The following is a 14,201-nucleotide window of genomic DNA, read 5'->3' on the forward strand; positions in this document are numbered from 1 at the left end:
ATCCCCCCTACTAATAGTCCTCACGACTATTAGTCTAAAATATGAATCATATTTGGCTCAAAAATGCTTTTCTCCCCAAAATCCCCAAATGTTCAAATTCCCCAAAATGTCTCTCCTAACCCTGAAACCGAATCCCTTTGTAAAATTGTGACCCTCCTCCCCCCTGGACAATATTCGAAAACTGAAACAGTAAATTAACACAAAAACAAACGAACAAAATCAAAAGAAAACTGTAAATAGAATTAAACAGAATGATTAAAATGAAACAAAATATATATAAACGTTCCCCAACATTCTTTCTCATACAGACAGCCTGGCCAGGACTTCAGTATGCACTCACTCGCAGACACACAAAACACCCCTTTGCACCTCTGACCCCCCCCCCTTTCCCCCTTAGTTTTGTGAGTCACTTTCCCATAATGATGGACAGATGGGTGGTCCTGCGCAGAAACCCCTCATCTAACCCATGATCTGGAAAGCCACACACAAACCCAAGAGCTAAAACAATATTTGCATTACTAATTAGAATATAATTCCTATTCTTGGATTGGATTTCACTGTAATATTTAAGGAAGTTCTAACCTATTCATCTGATCACTATTATAACCTATCTGTTTTGTTATGACAATGAATAGAACTTATAAAGCAAATCAAACCGTTTTGACATCATTCCTAACTGAACTACCCCTTTTCCTTAGAAAGTCTTTCTTTCCCTAAACTAAACAAGTATCAAAAAACAAAACGAGGTGACATTTTCTCAGTGCCCCTAGATAGAGCAACATCTAGAAAAGGTCAGTGTCGGATGACAGCTAGGTGACAGATCTAACACCATGCTTTCAATAGCACAGAGAGGGGCGTCTCAATGTGCAGCTTCGCAGAGTCTCTCGTTGCGCCGGCTTCTGGTCACATTGTCCAGCAAAATGACCATGTGTCCCACAGTTATGGCAGATTCCTTTCAGCCGCCCACGTTGTGCCGCGTAGGGCTTTGTTGCCCACTGATAGGATGATGCTGGTTGTTGACTCTGTGGTTCCCTCATTCTCCATGACAGCAATTGTTGATGATGGTCTGCGCTGTCCTGCGGTGGCTGCAAAATCAGTTTCTCCTCTCGAATCTTTGTCAGCTGTTCTGCTCGTAGCTGACGTTTAAGGTCGACATCTTTGAGTCTTTGTACCTCCTGTTTGTTCCGGACCTGGTTGACGCAGTCAGCAATATGGTCTGTGTAGGCTTCCAAAGGCAGTGTGGACAAGGAGACGACTCCCTCAAGTTCATTCTGTGCAGCCAGGGGCAGTCCTTTTTTTATCTTGTCCCTAAGCACCGTCCGGTCCATGCCTGGCAACCCTGCGTTATTCCCCGTCATGTCTGTCCATATCTGATGCGCTTTCACGACATAAGCCCTCGGATTCTCGCTGTCAGTCAGACAATCAAGTAGGACTCTGTCAGGATTTAAAACAGTGGGGTACAACAACCTCATTTCCCGACACAGGAACCCCTTGTGTTCTGCATATGGCTCTGCGTCTCTGCTGGCCGTCTCTACGTAAGCCTGCATTTCTGCCCTGGCCAAGAGGTCATTCAACATCTGCACTCCCACCAGGTGTGCCAATAATTTCTTCATGTCACCCACAGCTAACTGAGTTCCCATAGTCAGAACATCAAGTTTTGCCACCCATTGGTATGCTCCTTCGTGTAGCGGAGGCAATTTTTCCACCAGGTCTATCATGTCATGTCCATTAGACCACGGTCTATAGTCATTCTGTCTTCGGACCACCACAGGCATTATGTTAACAGGGGTCATGTCAGCCAGTGCTGTAGTCCAGTCCTGCGTCTCCCCCTCTCTCCGCCCTCGAATCCGCTTTGGGGACAGTTCCTGTTGCTCCTCCTCACATTGGACCAGAAGCCGACTGACCTCCTCTTCCTCCCTGGACCGCTCACCCAGACTGGACATCAGGGCTGCTGTGAGGTGCTTGTCACCTGTGTGAGCCTTCAGGTCATTGTTCAGACGTGCCTTCCGTTCCTTGATCTCGACCAGCCTTTTACGGAAATCCTCTGCATTCAGGGTGAGTTTACTCCCATCCACAGCATCTCCACTTCCGTCCTCCGATCCTAGTGCAGGGCTAGTCCTAGTCCTCTTCTGGGGCCTGCATGCAGGGTGCCTGTTCAAAGCCCCCCTGGAGTCCTTCACACATCTCCGGCTCAAATGTGTGCGAGTGTGGGAATGCCTCCCACTCTCCCTGCTGGCTTGAATAGAACTGTCCTCAGTGTCAGCATCAATGTTCATGTCTGCGTTGGGGCGGGCTGCCCTTCTGTAGATGTCTTCACCTCCATGTAAACTGTGGCTGTGCGCCGCCTTGCCACTGAGCTCACTGGTCAACTGTGTCTCCCTTACTGAAAGTTCATTCAACCACGTCTCAATCATATGCAGGTATTGTCTGTGTGCCCTCGTTGACTCAGTCAATTCACTGATCAGGTCCATTTTCTGGGAACGTAACCGCCCCAGCTCCCTCTCAACAGAGTTTTGAGTGTTGCTGTCGTCTGGCTCCGATGTCCTCACGTCACTGTTCTCCAGAAAGTCCGCCTCAGTCTGTGCTGGGTTGTCGCTGTGACCCACAATGTCAACGCACTGGTTGTCTGTTCTGCAATCAGCGGACCTCTTCTCCTCAGGTAGTACTGACACAGACGATGATGCGGAGTCTGGCAATTTCCTGCTGATCTCCTCGCTGACAGGCCTCCGGCTAGCATTATATGCTGCGACAATCTGTGGACCTATCCTCACTTTTTCTTTCAATCTTTTTTTCCGACCCTCTTCACAAAACAAGTCTAAAACGAATAGTTCTTCTTCCCTTTGCCTCTCTCTCTCTTTCGTCATCTGATCTGCTTTATGTGCCCACACCTGTGCCTTTATAGATGCAAGGTCTTCTACCTCGAAAGAGCCTTCTTTTGGCCATGTCCGAGGCCAACGCTTATGCCATTTTCCTGAAATGCTGGAAATATTCTTACATGTGTATTTCTTGTGCACAATTTGCACTGGAGTATGCTTTGTGGCCATAGCTACTAAATTGTCTCACTAACTGTCACTCATGCATGTCTCCACTCATCTCACACAGTCACAGCCACGCATATACTCAGTCATTTGCATATACTGTCCCCACAGAATGAGTAGATAGTCAACACTCACAACACTCACAACACTCACAACACTTTCTCGTACCCATTCACACAGAAAAGTGTAAAATAAAGAAATTAGATAGACAAACTATAGTCTGTAATTTAAAAAGGAAATATAGAGAAATGCCTCTATTTTCTTTCTAAACTGACTTAGGGCACATACCCCCCTTGATCCCTTCAGTGACCTGACACCCCTAGCTCATTTACATCTATGCAACAGTGCCAGCGGTTTCGTCCTAAGGTCAACTCATTTATATGCAGACTATATATTATGACTAATAAGAAAATCCTGTAGGCTTAATAATCCAAATTAACCTATACCTAATTTTACAAAAGATCTGAAATATCCTAAATGTGATATGTGAGAAATGTATTCTCATACTAAACTCAAAATTTAGATTTGACCCCAAACTTAAAGCCAATTTATTTTTAAAACCTGAATTAACCCCCAATTTAATATCAATATTACTCCCCCCTCTGAAACTTGTTGCACATGTTTCAGAAATATTTAAAATAAACCAATAAACGGTTTAACAAGAAGCCAGCCCAAATGTAAGCCACTCAAGTAAAAAAATAAAATCCCCACCCCAGCCCCCACCCCCGAGACAAAGGAAGGCCTAAACCAGGAGAGCAACGCGAAACCTGCATGAATTAATGCCAAATCACCCCCAAAAAAATTGTAAGTCACTGAAAAGCAGCAATTTAAACAGCCAAGATAACCATAACTACCAGTGACCGCACAATTAAAAATAGCAACAAAAGACTTAATTGAGAACTATTTGGCATTCAATCACAGCTTACAACGATGATCTACCAGCACTAACACATATAAAGACCCACAGACAAAACCAAACAAATCAAGCACATACACACAGCCGCTCACACATATCACGCACACACGCTCAATTTTCAAACCACGCACACACGCTCAACTTTCAAACCACGCACACACGCTCAATCCCTAAACTTCTTAACACAGTGAACACTTATCTACACTATGGTCCTAACGCTTACGAATTCTTGTCAGTCCTTGGGTTTCGCAGAACTCCTTCCAAAAAATAAAAATCCAGGTAAATCCACAGTTACTCCGCAGGTCCGTTTTTATTGTGCCGCGGATTTTCTCCACGCCATCAAAACCACGTCGGGCGCCACTTGTCGTATACTGTACTGTGGATCCGTACCTTATTTTCCTAATGCAGAATGAACACAACACAAGAGTTCCGATTCCCCGGCAAAGTCCTTCTTTATTCAATCAAGGCATCTCCCATCGTTACATGTTACAAGCATAGCAAAGTCATCTCTTCCATCTGAGCAGCACATTCAGGCCAGGATGACTGTCCTGTCCTCCTCCATTTTCCCAACTCCCCAGCCCCAGAGCACAACCACCCCAAGTCCTTCTCCATCCACCCCTTTTATCCATCCCCCTCCTGCAGTCTGGTGTCACCTTTTGTGTGTGTGTGTGTGTGTGTGTGTGTGTGTGTGTGTGTGTGTGTGTATCATAAAATGTAAAGAGACAAACTGTAGTCGGTTGGCTCTGTCATTGAACAATGAAACAGGAAGGCCCAAATCCACAGGTGGTCTAGACCCTAAAGGTAATATCAGATACAAGATCACTCAAGATTTATCTAGTCAAAGAGTGAAGCCACGAGGCTTCCTGCCTGTGGACCATTGATATGCAAATAGTTTAAGACACTGTGGGGTGGGTGATGACTCACTTCGGTGAGACAAATGGCCATGCAGAAATGTACCATTATGACTAAACAAGTAGATATGAATTATGCTATATGATTCAAATTACACGACAACAACTCAAAGAACAGTAATTGACAAAGTGACAGAGACTGAACAAAGGAACATTTTCCCCACACACATTAACAAGTGTTAGTTCAGATTTTTGGTCGTTGGGACGGGACTCGAACGGATGCATGCTTTTGGTTAGGCATACCATTGGTCTGATATCTCAAACCCTCACCCTAACCCTAACCTCCCACGGGGCAGCACACCTAAACCTAACCCTCTCCCAACCCTTAACGCATTCCTCACCAACCTTAATCTGGTCGTTTTAACGCACCCCTGCACCAACCTTAATCCGGTCGTCTCAACACACCCCTCACCAGCATTGGTCCAGTCGGACCAATGCTATGTCTAACCAATGCTATGTCTAACCAAAGTATGCCTCCCGACTCGAACCCGCGACTCACTGACAGGCTGGATTACCAGCCCAGGTGCCCGGATGGCTACGCCAGCCACCCAGGCCAAGACATGGCAGCATCTTAACACTTACAGCGCTAGCATTTATTGAGAAATTAGGATCTAATTCACGCCAGCATTTTTCCCATTTGAAAAGCCACATTTCCAGTCTACCGGTATAGTATTATCCTAGTAAGCTCAACGGAGCCTGGACAGGCCTTGTTTACAATATGAATCCAAACCGGGGCACTGGAGAGCTCCACATAGTCGGCTCTGTGCCGTCAAAGAAACGTTGTTTTGACCAAAAATGCCGTCTGGGACAAGGAATAGGAGATACAGGCGATTGAAAGAAAGAGATAGAATGGATTATTATGGCGACGACGATCTAAGATGGACGATCCAGTGCTGTGACAACAACATAGCTAGCTAACCGGCTAACGTAAGTAGCATTATGACTCGATCGATCGAATGCACTATAAAAGCGCAATTGCCATTAATCACACACATTAACGGCAATGGCGGTAAGTGTAGTATCAAAAAATAGGCTTCAATTGCCATTAATAAACGGCAATGTTGCTGAAAGAATTTTCAGTTTTCAGGCGGGAAACGACTGAGGCGCCTTGGTAATTCACACGCGTAGAAGTTGACGGGCGGCGACGCAAGCGGGCGCAGTCCTGTGAAATTATCGCTAGAGCTGGATTGTGGTGAGCTTTTTTTTCTCCCACACTACACTACCCCTCTCATGTGCAGACTGCATGCACGCTGAGCCAGGCAAGGACACCTGTGCGAGTCGCATCCCGTCCGAAACAACCATTATAATGAGCATTTACTCTTAGTGAGGACCAATTGTATGACGACAAGGTATAGCAGTGTACTACCCAATAGCATGATCGACGGTTATGTGACTGTTGACAGCCATTAGGAATAGCCAATAGGAGGAGACTGACCTGAGTGCGACCCGGCCAGTGAACTGAGCAGCCGGGCGTTCTGGTTGGCTCCGTCAAACAGTTCCACCGAGTCATTCATGGCTGTCTGAAACACTGCAAACTGACCAAACACCACTGAAGAAGAGAGATAGGAATTAGAAAGCACGCGCCCGCGCGCACACACACACACACACACACACACACACACGGCTTCGGCTCGTTCTTGCAGCAACGCAGGCGTGCCATTAATGACAGTAACGCACACCCTGTTTTCAAAACGCTGCTTACAATGACATATGATAATAAATATAACATTAACTCAATACTAGGGGGCACGAGTGAATGTCTTGGTCAGAGACCTCTTTCACACAACATTCAACAGGGGAGTAACGTTAAAACGTGCACTGCACTGTATGAACAGTAGACAGAAGGGAAGGTCCTGGTCGGATATTGACAGTTTGTGCGTACTAAACTTACCAAACTGTGGCGACACAGTGATGTAATAAGAGCACGTCTGTCCTGTAGTGTAGTTCAGAGGGTAGTTAGGGGACAGAACAACCCCTTCTGATCCACCGTACCGCCCCCCGCACGGAGCTACAACAAGAGAGACAGAGAGAGAGATGGGAGGTTTTCATTATTGTTCCTTTCATTTAGATCAGTGGTTTTCAACCCCTTTCATATCAAAGTCCATTATGTATTCGGCATTTGAGCCACGGACCACCATTGGATCAGATTTAGCCTCTCAGACCCAAGACTAAAAATATTTTGTTATGGTTAACGGTGTTCAAAAAAATTATTCTACATTCCATTTAATTTTAATTAAGTGATGCAGATGTTTAACAGTAATTTAACTCTTGAGAGTGTAAAATAAAACCAAATCGTTTTATTTGGTTTTCATTTGGTTTCATTTGATTTAGACATCTATAAGGGTCCATTTGGTTCCCACTACAACTCTCCGCCATTTAGCTGGGGACCACCTGAAACCCCTCAAGGACCACTGGTTGAAAACCACTGATTTAAAAATGGAAAGCATCCGTGTCATTTTAGATTTTTGAGTTTATTATTTTTGCATTTGAAAAGTATACTAATGGTTTAGAAGGCATTTGCGGCCTCAAGGTCTTATTAAATAAACATAAATAATCACTCAGACACATCTACAGGATTGGAGGCATTGTTTGAGCGAACCTTAATTGAGAAATCTTGCACCAGCTAGCGTGATAACTCCAGTCCACAGTCAGTCTTTCTGACAGTCAGACATACTAAGCGGTATAGCCTTTGCAATGGTCGATACACTTGACAGCATATACCTGAGTGCTTAAGTCCCAGTAGAAGCAGTCGAGAGTAAACAAACACAATTTAAAACGTTTTACGTGCTAGGAACATGCCACGAGATTGAGTTTGTGCGTGAAGGTGAACAAGCCACGACGGCTTCATTATTGAGTTAGGGCAGAGCAGCAGACAAAAGCCCGGGATTAAGAGATGTGAATAGACATGTAGGGCCAGCATTGTATAGTCCCAGCAGAGATATTCAGGGCCAGTCTCAGACCTGACCCCGGTGATCCAACAGTCAGTGAGGAGGTGTTTATTTGGTTGAAAAAGCAGCAGATGTGGCATATTTAATGGATATGAAGCTGAGATATGTGGAAGGCACTTCCAGGGCGCTTCCCGTGGAGATTTCTAACAGCATCCATGACAGGCTCACTGAGTGATGCCATAGAGTAGTACAGTATATTGATGCCCCAGAAGAGGTAGAAAACCCAGGGCCGGAAAGACTGGACACAAAGCCATTCACTCACTCACTGAGAGAGAGAGAGAGAGAGAGAGAGAGAGAGAGAGAGAGAGAGAGAGAGAGAGAGAGAGAGAGAGGTAGAGAGAGAGAGAGAGAGAGATACTAAAAATAATTAATGTAAGCAATGTAAGCCAAAAAACACTCCTGTGTATGCTTACATCTGAGTAGAGACTGGAGTAGAGTTTTTTATGTATTGTTACTGTTCGTCCCAAATACATATAGTATTTAATCATCCCCACATGCCTAGTCTAGCATGCTTGCAGACACCTTTCGCATGAGAATTAAGTATACCCGTTACATTCGTTAGAAGTACGTGGGAATAGTAAACAGTACTTAAATGTTAATGAACGACTCTATGCTGGCAGCAATTTATGATTTCTTTAGCTTTTCAGTGGAAAAGTCATTTAAGATACGAGGCCCTATAATGGTGTTGCCAGGGTATATTAAATTGCCCACGCACGGCACACATTGCTGTGTCTACTAAACAATGCCAGCTGAGTGTCTGCCTTTGATCCCAAGGCTCTCGTCATCTTCTGAATGCCAATCCTTCAAGTTTATTCTACTTTCGCTGTCCACCTCTTTACTGGAGAATGTTGTGTCTAGAACGGCATGGTTAAAGATGGGGTGGACTGTCCACCTCTTTACTGGTGAATGTTGTGTCTAGAACGGCATGGTTAAAGGTGGAGTGGACTGTCCACCTCTTTACGAGACCATCTCTTTTCCACAGACATATTTGTCGTGTGTATGGACATATTGATGACCCCTGTTAACGTAATGCCATTATTGATTAGTTCGATAAATGGTCGAACGCACACAGACCATTTCTCTTGTACATGTTGAACGGTGTTAAACTTCTAAAGCAGGGGTTCCCACTAGCTCCTCTCTATCTATCCATGTTGAACGGTCTTAAACTTCTAAAGCAGGGGTTCCCACTAGCTCCTCTCTATCTATCCATGTTGAACGGTGTTAAACTTCTAAAGCAGGGGTTCCCACTAGCTCCTCTCTATCTACGTATCTATTTAACGGTCTTAAACTTCTAAAGCAGGGGTTCCCACTAGCTCCTCTCTATCTATCCAGAACGGTCTTAAACTTCTAAAGCAGGGGTTCCCACTAGCTCCTCTCTATCTATCCAGAACGGTCTTAAACTTCTAAAGCAGGGGTTCCCACTAGCTCCTCTCTATCTATCCAGAACGGTCTTAAACTTCTAAAGCAGGGGTTCCCACTAGCTCCTCTCTATCTATCCAGAACGGTCTTAAACTTCTAAAGCAGGGGTTCCCACTAGCTCCTCTCTATCTATCCAGAAAGAAATATTGATCTGGACTACTGATGCCTTTGCAAAGTAGAATGTAGAAAATGTAATTTGTAAAACTTGGTAAAGTATATGGATAAAAATAAAATAAAAAATGTAGAAAATTCGATTTACAAATAAGCCAACTCAAGACTAGAATAAGAATCATAATTCATTTCATTGCCAGGTATGTAGAAACAAAATTGATCTGGTTCTTGAGATTGGTGCATTTTTACCCTGAAGCAACACCATAATATCGCAATTCTTAAATGCATCAGCAACATTTTCCTGTTGCATGGCCAAGATACATTAGTGTAATATCACTATGCTGATATTGGTTGCCATAGAAATTTGATCCTGTGCCCAACGTTGCTGACTGTTAATGGAAGCTAAGATTTACTACTGTATCCCACCATCATAATGAAGACAGAGCTGTTGTTTAAATCAACAAGCACAGCTACAACACTGCTGATGTTTCCAAATGACAGGCTCCAATTATATTCTATACTGTAACAATACGGTGCGTGCATGCGCGTGTGCGTGCGCACAAATACACATGTTTGTATTATTATTACATGAGAACTGCATTTTAGGACCCATATTTTGTGAATACCTTTTTTGTGTGTGTGGCCATTTTATACCTTCATCCTCTTATGGGTAAAGTCAAAATAGGGGATAACGTCAACCCTGACCCCTAAACCTAACCCTGACCCCTAAACCTAACCCCTAAACCTAACCCTGACCCCTAAACCTAACCCTGACCCCTAAACCTAACCCCTAAACCTAACCTCTCGAAATCTGGGATAACGTCAACCCTGACCCCTAAACCTAACCCTGAACCCTAAACCTAACCTCTCCAAATGCCCAAACCCAAAACATTCTTTATACTATTAATCTGAGGACCAGGAAATTGGTCCTGATAATGTCTATTTCTCAAATTCAAAAATACTTGTGGGGACTTTTGGTCCTCACAAGCATAGTAGCACACACACAGTCGCACGCACACACGCACACGCACACACACTGTATTTGGATCAAATAAAAATGATCACAAAAAGCGGAATAGGCCTACATGATAAATCCAAACACTGACCAGAAGAAGGTAAAATTATGGTCAAAACCAGATACAACTGCTGCACATGTGTTTATCAACACAGAGGAAAATCAGATTGATGACATACTACTAAAATTGATTATACAAAAAGGTTGATCATACTCAACTACCAAAAGAACAGGTATAGTACCGGTATATACCGGTATACTGTACCATATCATGCAGAGTAAATAACATAATATTTAAGCATGCTACATTATTAAACATAATGAAGAACCCCCTGGTACTACTGTATCAAACATACTCTGACAACAGTCCAGCCGGAACAAAATACTGTTAAATACATTTATGTTGTAGGGCAGCAGGAAACAAGCTTTCATATTGTAATGAGATTGTGGGAGGGGGGGGGGGGGGGATCTGATACATCTACTTGCCTATAATCTCATGACATTTGTTTCAGATGACAAATCTAACAGTAGATTGATCCATCTTCAAATGTGTTTGTTTGGTTGAGTGTGTGGCTGTGTGTGTGTGTGTGTGTGTGTGTGTGTGTGTGTGTGTGTGTGTGTGTGTGTGTGTGTGTGTGTGTGCGTGTGTGTGCGTGCGTGTGCATGCGTGCGTGCGTGCATGCGTGCGTGCGTGAGTGCGTGCGTCAGGGCGGGGGGATTCATGTGAGTGCACATATATGTGTGGACGGATGTGTGTGTGTAATGAAGGTTGCACTTGGAAGACTGATAGGACAATGAAAATAGTTAAACTGTGTGTGTGTGTGTGTGTGTGTGTGTGTGTGTGTGTGTGTGTGTAGAGGTCAGTGAAAATAGCAGGAACTACCACATCTGTCACTGTCACCAGCCATGGAGAATTTTACTGACCCACACGCACGCACGCACGCACGCACGCACGCACTAATGTCTATTTTGCCTCATTCTCTGCCTCTTCTGTGTGCAATATTTACTTTTCCTAACTTTGTATACTCGACTGTGGCTTATTTAAAAACAATATTACCGAATTGGTTCAAATTCAGAGTTGGAAATTGTGTGAAATTTGAATGCTATTTTGGAAAAAACTTTTACCATATTCATGTTGCACCAGATTTAAGGGTCTATTCAGTAAAGGCACACTTGCATATTGCATTTTAATAATTTATTGGAATATCTTTGCTCTCCCAAAATGTGTCACTACCGAAACATAGACTTTTACCTTCGAATAAAGATACTTCTTCTCTTTTTTTTCAATTCCCCCCTGTGTACAGACCACTTTTAAGAATTTATGTAGGTGGTTCCACAATTAAATACATTTAAATTGATATGGTAACATTTGTTTTATGTTGAATTATTATTCTTTGTAAAATGTATAAAGTTGATGTTGATTTCAGCATTATTTGTAGTTGACATTACACCTAACCAATAATGATCTTAAAATATTGGTTGATAACTCACTATCTTTGATTTTAGACAAAACAACCAGTGTTTCGGTAGTGACTGCACTGTTTCGGTAGTGACCACAGCATTGTCTTTACAATGCTGTCTTTACAATGTTATATTATCTCAATTAATGTATTGTGATTAATTAGACCATACTATGACATTACTACAGTGTAAAGTCTGAATACTAAATGGTTTTTTAATGTGTTTTTCATTGTGGGACTGCAATTTGAACCAATTCGGCCCATACATTCACATGAAAATATGTCAAAACTAGTTTGTCTTCTACTTTGTATGTATCTAACTATTGTACAGTACTGAGATTTACTAGTAAGTTTAAAAGAACATGTCAAAGTTTGATATATTCAGTATTCCCATTTCCAATACAACCATTTCCCAAAGCAACAAACTAAACGCAATCATGTCCACGTGATTCATGTTTGGACACCTGTGAGTTTGACGAAAACAAGCTGCAAACCTCCCAAGGCACTGTGCTATTTTTGCAGGGATAAATTATCCAATGCTTCCATGAAACAAGCTGATCTCCTGCATAATGTCAGCACAAAACACCAGTGTATTATCCGTAAAGTAAACTCACTTAAGGACATATCCCAAGAAACATTGTGAAGTCTTCAAAACATCAACCAAAGCACTCAAGACTTTCGACAGTGGAAAGGAAAAAATGTGAGATTACATAATTGCATTTGTGAACATAGACCTTTTAGCAAGAGTTTATTTAAAATCATATTAATGCCTTCTCTGAAAAGGGTCTGAAACTGGTAGTCCTGCAACAGTATCTGTAGTGGAGCTGTGGCATGTTAACTCATCCAGCGCCCCAAGGACTTGATTAACGTAGTTTTAATTATATCCAGGATCACCAACGACGCATCTAACGTGTTATTTAGCGTTCTATTTATTGATAAACATAATAACAAAGGCTTCTAAAGACTCTTGAATAGATCAGATCCGCACAAACATCTCCGCCATTGCATGTTTTGGGCAAGGGGCCAGTGAGGTGCTCCAACGTTGAAGCACTGGGCCCTAGTGATAAGAGGAAGGACTGCAGGCGGACCCGTGGATTCATGACCGGGAAACCCCGTGCAGCTGGGCTTTAACATTGAGCGCTCGGTTGCACTTCCGCATTTGGTGGCCAAATCGAAAAAAGGCGGAAGTAGAAGGTCCTTCTGGGTGCTTTAAAACGCCACTGAGCAACTTCCACTGACATGAATAGCGGAGGGGGCGGAGCTTCGCGCCAGATCAGTCTCTATCCTTTTAATACTCTATGGTTTTGGGAGACGAGCAGGTCTTCTACGAAGAAATACAATGGGAGTGAACGGTTGCAGGAGCTGAACTCCCTCTCGTACACAGGGTACACACTGGTGTACAAGAAAATGGTTGTTGCTTGATGTTTTGGATGACAGTATCGATGAGATATACTTCGATTAGTCGATTGTCGATTGTTTCACCAGCTTTGTGAAAACTAGGGTTGCTGCGATCTAGATTTTTGAGGGGCGCTAGCCCCTCCTATGCCCAGCTTTCCGGGTCTGTGCACAGAAACATTGTATGATGATTGGCTGACCACCCCATAGCGATGATTTGGTTGGCTGAGCAAAGTACATATTGAAGATAAAAGTGAGGGCAGAAAAGTAAAGGTGCTAGGTAAAGTGATAGGTCGGAAATTAAATTTGTGATGATTTTATATGGATTTTCACTTCCGATCCGATACCGATATGGCAGCATCAATAGCAATCCGATACCGGTCCGATACAGATACTGATCCAATACAGTACATACATTATTTAAGTTAACTGCCACCGTGTGGCCACAGATGGTAGTTAGCTTGTACAAGCCAAAATTGGGCTCATTCACTAAAGTTTTTCCGGTTCTCAGACCTCCAGTGTAAGAAATGGCTAATGTTAGCATTAGCACGTTTATCTTTCACCAGAAACGTTAATGTTCTAATATCACACATCTATGTTTTTTGGGCTGATATCAGGCCGGAAGCCAATCTGAAGATCGGATCACAGCATACCTAGTGAAAACATTTTGAACTGAAAACACGCGCCTGCTGTTACACAAAGAAGTGTGCTGACTCTCTGGAGAATACTGAACAGTGCTATAATTAAGATCTGTTAAGTGTGCACCATTCTGTCAAAGCACTCTCCCCATGTGACCTTGTTTCAGGACACATAATGGCTTGCAAAGCTATGCTATCTGGCAGACCTACTATATTCAGCAACATGAACAAATTGAATGTGTGTCTGTCTGCAGGGGAAGGGGACATCAGCATTCTGAAGCTGCATTACAAGAAGGGTGGTTGACGGAAGAAAGCAGAGTTTTGGGGAAACTGCAATGTGTACAATATAA

General features: G+C 43.2%; 1 protein-coding gene across 1 annotated transcript in view; it reads right to left on the minus strand.

The window, feature by feature from the left end:
* The window catches only part of LOC308315110 (CUB and sushi domain-containing protein 1-like), a 694,698-nt gene that overhangs the window by 114,443 nt on the left and 566,054 nt on the right, over nucleotides 1-14,201 (minus strand). Inside the window, exons 33-34 of the mRNA XM_080762946.1 lie at nucleotides 6,757-6,873; nucleotides 6,301-6,414 (exon numbers count right to left, since the gene is read on the minus strand). Coding sequence (XP_080619072.1) covers nucleotides 6,301-6,414; nucleotides 6,757-6,873 — 231 coding nt within the window. The remainder of the gene's footprint in view (nucleotides 1-6,300; nucleotides 6,415-6,756; nucleotides 6,874-14,201) is intronic.

The sequence above is a fragment of the Protomyctophum bolini genome (genome assembly GCF_963924005.1).
Source record: "Protomyctophum bolini genome assembly, chromosome: 1".
Taxonomy (NCBI): Eukaryota; Metazoa; Chordata; class Actinopteri; order Myctophiformes; family Myctophidae; genus Protomyctophum; species Protomyctophum bolini.